The 7,014-nt window shown below is 39.6% G+C and overlaps 1 protein-coding gene across 1 annotated transcript; it reads left to right on the forward strand.

The window, feature by feature from the left end:
• Positions 1–3,613: 3,613 nt before the first annotated feature.
• Positions 3,614–4,537, forward strand: LOC142440269 (putative olfactory receptor 2W6). The gene has a single exon (XM_075542752.1). It carries the CDS (start codon positions 3,614–3,616, stop codon positions 4,535–4,537), a length of 924 nt encoding a protein of 307 aa, XP_075398867.1.
• The last annotated feature ends 2,477 nt before the right edge of the window (positions 4,538–7,014 follow it).

A 7,014-nucleotide genomic window follows, 5' to 3' on the forward strand; every position in this document is an offset into this window, starting at 1 on the left:
GGCGCAACATTTTTGCGTTTCATTTACTGACAAACAGAGCACAAATAGCCCAACTTCAATAGGGTGACCCCCACTTGCATTGCACCTCTGAATACACCCTAATATGAGCAAGCATAAGTCAAATAAAACAGAATGTCTATCACAGGATTGCCGGAATAATACAGATAGCACACATACAGCACATAGGGTGTAGATGTAACAAGAACTTTTTGTCCGCTAACCACCAGTACACCACTCTTGGTACAGTGTTTTCTGCTACCTCAGACACTATGTATTTTCCAACTTAAGTCCTAGGTTACAAGTGTGTCAGAGGTAGAGTCCAGTTCTCGCTGTGGAGTTTCCACATCGATCTCACTGATGCAACCTCTGGAGCATGCCGTGGCCCAAAGTCCCAGGATTCAGTGTCCCAGCGGTCCACAGTACCCTGCCTAAGTTCTTGGGATACCCCCAAATGCCCTACTTCAATGTTGCCCAGCCATTGCACGCCACTAAAGACACGCCCCACCAAATATCCCCCAAAGAATTTCCAGTCACTCCTCCCTCGCTCCTTTCCCACAACAGACAGGCAGCTATATTCCCCCAAATGGGACTGCTCCCTCTCCAACCTCTCTGAAGAAGTTGGTAGAATTCTTCGACTTCGTCATCCCTAATTTTACTGGTTGTTCCTTAAATTTTAATTTAATAGTCATATCAATTGGTCTTCCTTGCAGACATATAAATATTATTCTATTGTGTACAAAATTGTACTTTAAGACTGACCTTTTTAAAAAGATCATTTTATTGGGTTCTAATACAACTCTTATAATCCATGCATCCATCCATTTTGTCAAGCACATTTGTACATTTGTTGCCATCATCATTCTCAAATCATTTTCTTTCTACTTGAGCCCTTGGTATCAGCTCCTCATTTTCCCCTCCTTACCCCACTCTCCTTCATGAACCCTTGATAATTTATAAATTATGATTATTTTTTCATGTCTTACACTGTCTGATGTCTCCTTTCACCCACTTTTCTAATGCCCATCCTCCTGGGAGGGGGTTATATGTAGATCCTTGTGATCACTTATCCCTTTCTCCCCCCACCTTCACCTTCCCCTCCTGGTATCACTATCTCATTATTGATCCTGAGGGGTTTATCTGTCCTGGATTCTGTGTGTTTCTGGTTCTTATCTGTATCTGTGTACATGCTCTGGTCTAGCCAGATTTGTAAGGTAGAATTGGGGTCATGATAGTCGGGGGCGAGGAACCATTAAAGAACTAGAGGAAAGTTTTATGTTTCATTGGTGCTATATTGCACCCTGACTGACTTGTCTTTTCCTTGTGACCCTTCTGTAAGGGAATGCCCAATTGTTACGGATGGGCTTTGGGTCTCCACTCTGCACTCCCCCTCATTCACATCAATAGGATTTTTTGTTCTGCATCTTTGATGCCTGATACCTGATTCCTTGGACACCTCATGATCACACAGGCTGGCGTGCTTCTTCCATGTGGATTTTGTTGCTTCTCAGCTAGATGGCTGCATGTTTATCTTCAAGCCTTTAAGACCCAGGCGCTATATCTTTTGATAGCCGGGCATTTGCTTCACCACATTTGCTTATGCACCCATTTTGTCTTCAGCAATCGTGTTGGTCAGGTGAGCATCATGGAATGCCAACTTATTAGAACAAAGTATTCTTGTGTTGAGGCCCAAGACAGATCTTAAAATATTGTTTTGCTGATGAAGGCAGTGCTGTTACTCTTGAATTGGCCATTCTCAGCTTTGTAAGCCAAATAATTTTCCTACTCAAAATGGCCAATCCCAGTCCATTTACACTCTCTACTGTTTAGAATATTGATCGTTATAGATTCTATTTGGTGGCCCCATTTGTCATGGACGTTTGCAGCTGTTTTGTTTTGTTTCTCATTTTGACTTGTAGTCGAGTCACAAATGAAATTTCCAAACACTTTGCTTCTTTTGTGCCTTTAAGGGCAACTCTGTTTGAGGAGGCGGCTCTTCCCCAGGTGTAGTTTGAATAGTTTCCAACCTGAGGTTTTCATCTTCCAACACTCTATCTGACTATATTTAGCTAGTAATCATAAGGTTTCCCGTGACTAATCCTTCAGAAGTGGACCCCCTGTTCATTCTTCCTAGTCTGTTCTTAAGGCTAAAAGTGCTCCTGAAACTTGTTCACCATGGATAACTCTGTTGGTATTTGATATACCAGTGGCATGGCTTCCAGCATTTCCGCAACATGCCACCACGCATGACAAACTGTTAGGTAAGTGGGAATAAATATATACAGAGAGATTTATTTCAACAAAATTGCTCGTGCAATTGTGGGGGCTGGTATATCTCAAATCTATAGGTCCAGCAGTAGGCTGGAGGTTTCTGCTGATTTCTTCAAGGTTTGTTTTTATTTAAACTGACCTCGCTTCTAACCTGGCTTCTGGCTTCTGGGGTTTGAGGAACTGATGAAAATTGAAAATCAGTCAGGAGGCTAAAAACTTCTCACATTCCAATAACTAGGTCAGAGGATGAGGAGACAAAGGAAAGAATGAAAGAAAGAGGGAGGAAGAAAGAAAGAAAGAAAGAAAGAGAGAGAAAGAGAGAGAACTTTGCTAGAACATCCATTTATAGTTCATATCATGGATTCTGGTTACATCTCCAAGGAAATTCCCTTTTCAACTAATTACTCACATCAGATCACAAATCAGATGTGATTACATAGTGTCTGCCAAGCCACTGGGAATCATAGCCTAGCCAAGACACATAACATTAACCATTCCATTCCACCTTGTATTCATTTGACATATGCACACATTTCCTTAAATCATACATAAACTCTGAATAAAGATCATTGTAGAGACATACTTGTGACTAACATGATATAACTAACATGCCTATAGCTGAAAACACACTAGCCCTGTTTATATCTCATTTTCATAACGAGTAATGGAATAAAATAAGGACAAAAATAAAGGTATTTAAATGCATATATATGCATTTATATATATATATATAATACTCCTAGCAATGCCAGTCCTGGTATCTGCAAGTAGTCATGTTTGCCTAATGGCTGTTGAGAATTAACTTCTTCTCCCACCTATTCAGTGCTCTCTGTGCCCTCAGCAAGCCTTTCAACTGGCTGTGTGTCATTCAGCATGATTTGAAAGGCTATTTTTGGTTCTGGGAACACTATAAAAATTTAACCGTGTAAACTAATGACAATTCCTTATTTGTTTTATGCTATTTCAATTTATGCAAGGATCATAGGAATGTTCTTCATTAGGATAGCAGAGCTAAAATATTCATATTAATTCAAATATTTTATAAAATATTATAATTTTACCTTCATTCAAATAAAATATTTAATACAATATTTTATATATGTATTTTGGAATGTGTTTTATAAAATATTTAAATTTTACTTTCATTTTAATTTTTATATTCTTCATGAAATCGGATTTATATTTAACTGACTTTCTAAACCAAAAAAAATTGGAGTTTCTTTTATTTGGATTTATTTGGAAAAGCTATGAAATTATAAAGACTTTTATAAATATTGACTAACTTCTTTTTTCTTATTTTTGTAATAAAGGGATTACATTTCAAGTCATATGAAGTAAACAGACAATGGAAATTAGTGACAGCTCATGGGAAGACTTCATTTTAGTAGGCTTCTCAGACTATCCGAAAGCTGAGTTCATCATTTCTCTGTTTGTCTCTGGCTTCTACACCATGACACTTGCAGGCAACACAGCTATCATCTTGGTCTCTCTCCTGGACAGTCGACTCCACACCCCTATGTATTTCTTCCTCCGAAACCTGTCATTTCTGGACATCTGCTTCACCACCTGCATAGTCCCTCAGATGCTGGTGAACATCTGGAGTGGTAACAAGAGGATCAGCTATGTAGGTTGCATGGTTCAATATTCAGTGGCCTTGGCTCTTGGCTCCACAGAATGTGTGCTTCTTGCTGTCATGGCTGTTGACCGCTACTTTGCTGTCTTGTGGCCCCTGCGCTATACTTCAATCATGCACCAACAGATCTGCCACATTCTGGCAGCTGTTTCCTGGCTCTCTGGATTTGCCAACTCGCTCTTTCAGTCATCATTGGCCATGGTTTTGCCTCTGTGTGGCCACCGACATGTGGACCATTTCATTTGTGAGCTCTTAATCATTATCAAGTTATCTTGTGCAGATACTGGTGCAATTGAATACAAAATGTTTATCGCACGCCTGATCATTCTTGCCATTCCAGTCTGCATTATCCTGACATCTTATGGCTGTATTGCCGGGACAGTGATGAAGATGCACTCTGCTGAGGGACGACAGAAGGCCTTTGGGACATGTGCCTCCCACTTGATGGTGGTCTTGCTGTTCTATGGAACTATCATGTTTATGTATCTTCAGCCGAAGAATAACTACTCTCAGAGACAGGGAATGATTGTGGCCCTTGTATATACCATTGTTGCTCCCACTCTGAATCCGCTAATCTATACCCTGAGGAACAAAGATGTAAAGAGGGCAATGAGGAAAGTTTTATGGAAGATTTAGGTTAAGAAATTATGATTCCTGTACTTGGGCCATAGACATTTTTGGACAGTGTTTTAATAGTAGAAGGGTAATTGACATTTAAGATTTCAGCCCAACCTATTTGGAAAACAAATGAAACCAGCACCAACTAAATATTAAATGGCTTTATAAAACATTGAATACTATAGACATTCACATTTTTACTCTCATCAAATCTGTAATTTCGATATTTGCTTTATTTGTTTATTAACTTGTGAGAGTATTGAAGCCATAGTGTGCTTGGAGATTCTGAGAGAAAGAAGACATGCAAGATATGAAATATTTTCTGAAACATCTTACATATGAAGATAGATAATGTGGACATTAATATAAGTAACAAAAAATTCCAATCAATACATTTTACAAAAGAAAATTAAATAATTCAGAGATAATATCACACTATGTTCTGGACCGTTGTTGCTATCCTATTTGGCTCACAGTAAAGAGTAAAACTCTTCCATGTGGTTTCTTGGACAGATTGAGGAAAATTCCCTGAAATACAAGATATTTTAACTCACATTTAAATAGGTATTTAGGACTTGCTCATTTGTGTGGCAATGAAGTAAAGCACATTCACTACATCATGAAAAGGAGTGTGAACTAGTATTTCTAATACAATTATTTGATTTCTAATACAAGGAGGCTACCAACAAATATATGGTCCAATAGAATGGAAAGATAATGGAGTTTTTCCATGAAAATTTTGAAGCCCCCATATTCATTCCTTCATTTGATGAGGATGAATGTTTAAAAGTATTTTAAGGACTGATGGTGTGTTAGTCCAGGTATACCAGAAAACAAATTCATGGACACTCTTATGTGTATAAGGAAGAACTTTATGTACAAGACCAGTAGAATATTGAGTAAACATCCCAGCCTAGTCCAAATTAAGTCAATAAGTCCAACATTAGCCCATATAGCTGATACTAATCTATAAAGTCCCCTTCAGACTGATGAAACACATGCTATGAGTCCAAATGCAGGAAGATCACAGGCTGGTAGGTGGGAAGTCTTGTGGATCCATTGGTGGTGTAATCATCTCAGGGCTGGCACGGATCTCCGCATGGCTTCTCCTGATCAGAGCACTAGCATGGTTCTATGTCTTGTCAGTAGAGAATCTCTCAGGAGTGAGCAGAGAGAAAATATGTCTTCTGCCTCCAGGGAGGAATTACCAGAGTTCACAGAATCCTCAGGAGAAGGCCATGCCTACACAGAGGCCTCATTGGCTATACAAAGATTGACAGGTTAGACTCCACCCCTACACTCTTAATCCTCAAATTGACACCAGATTGTGTAACTACCACAGGTGGTATGTTAGACAGGATTCTCTAAAGAAACAAAACCAGGACACTTAAGATGATAGATAGATAGATAGATAGATAGATAGATAGATAGATAGATAGATAGATAGATAGATAGATGATAGATAGAGCACGATGGAGTTCAAGTCACTTCTGTGGAACAGTTAATATACTGGAAGTCCTTCAACTCATGAGGGCTGCTGGGTTCAAGGAGAAGGAAGCAGACAGCTGAGTCTTCTGCAGAGCAATGCAGATAGTGCGGCCACAGGCAGCAAACAGCAGGGCAGGTCACCAACAGTCAGCCAGACGACAGGATCTGACAGTCCCCTGCTCAAGGGATGTATATACCAGCAGTGTGGTGAAGCAGGTCTTAAAGGAACCTCAAGCTCTAGCGACATGATCTATAGGTTGGATGTCTCACCGATAGTATAGCTCACAAGTTGAGGCAGAGAACTAGCTCCGAAAACTGGTCTGATCACCAGAGAGCAAGAGAGAGAGAAACTTGCCAAGCCATTGATCTCTTTGTCCTTCAATCAAACTGCCAATTTATTAATCCCGCATATTCTTATTGGCAGGTTGGCACAATAAACCTACCTATCACAGGTGGCATGGATATAAATAAGACAATGATTTTAATGAGCACAGAATACTGTAGATAGGCAAATAGACTGAAAATACAAAGGCAAACATAGCATGGAACCATGTATAGAAAAAGTAAGACTTGGCCACTGGTTCTGTCAAGTAGAAGGTATATGGTGCAAACCTCAAATGATGGATTCCATTTCTCAAGCTGGCCAAAGCAGACAAAGGAAAGGATCATGCTGAGTGTGAGGTGTGGTTTGCCTGGTAGTCTAATTTCATTGTATAGGATCTGTCACAGCCTGCTTTAGGGCATCAAGCAAGCAAGTGGCATAATTAGACATGGGGGGCTTCCTGAGAAAAAAGAGGCACAGAGTGGCTTTACAGGGGGCTAGAGTTGTACCTGTGAGTGATCCTAAAAGCCTGGTTGAAAGCTGTGAATAGGATGAATAAGATCAGTTAACTCAACAAGAGGGGAGAAAATTATGTTAAAGATTTCATGTTATTTGGAGCCACAATTAATGTTCATGGAAGCAACAGGCAGGAAACCAGATGTTACATTGCATTGGACAAATTTAT

Source organism: Tenrec ecaudatus, chromosome 2, assembly GCF_050624435.1.
Source record: "Tenrec ecaudatus isolate mTenEca1 chromosome 2, mTenEca1.hap1, whole genome shotgun sequence".
Lineage (NCBI taxonomy): Eukaryota > Metazoa > Chordata > Mammalia > Afrosoricida > Tenrecidae > Tenrec > Tenrec ecaudatus.

What these genes read in the sequence shown, in the direction of transcription:
- LOC142440269 (XM_075542752.1), top strand. Translation starts at nt 3,614, where the DNA reads ATGGAAATTAGTGACAGCTCATGGGAAGACTTCATTTTAGTAGGCTTC.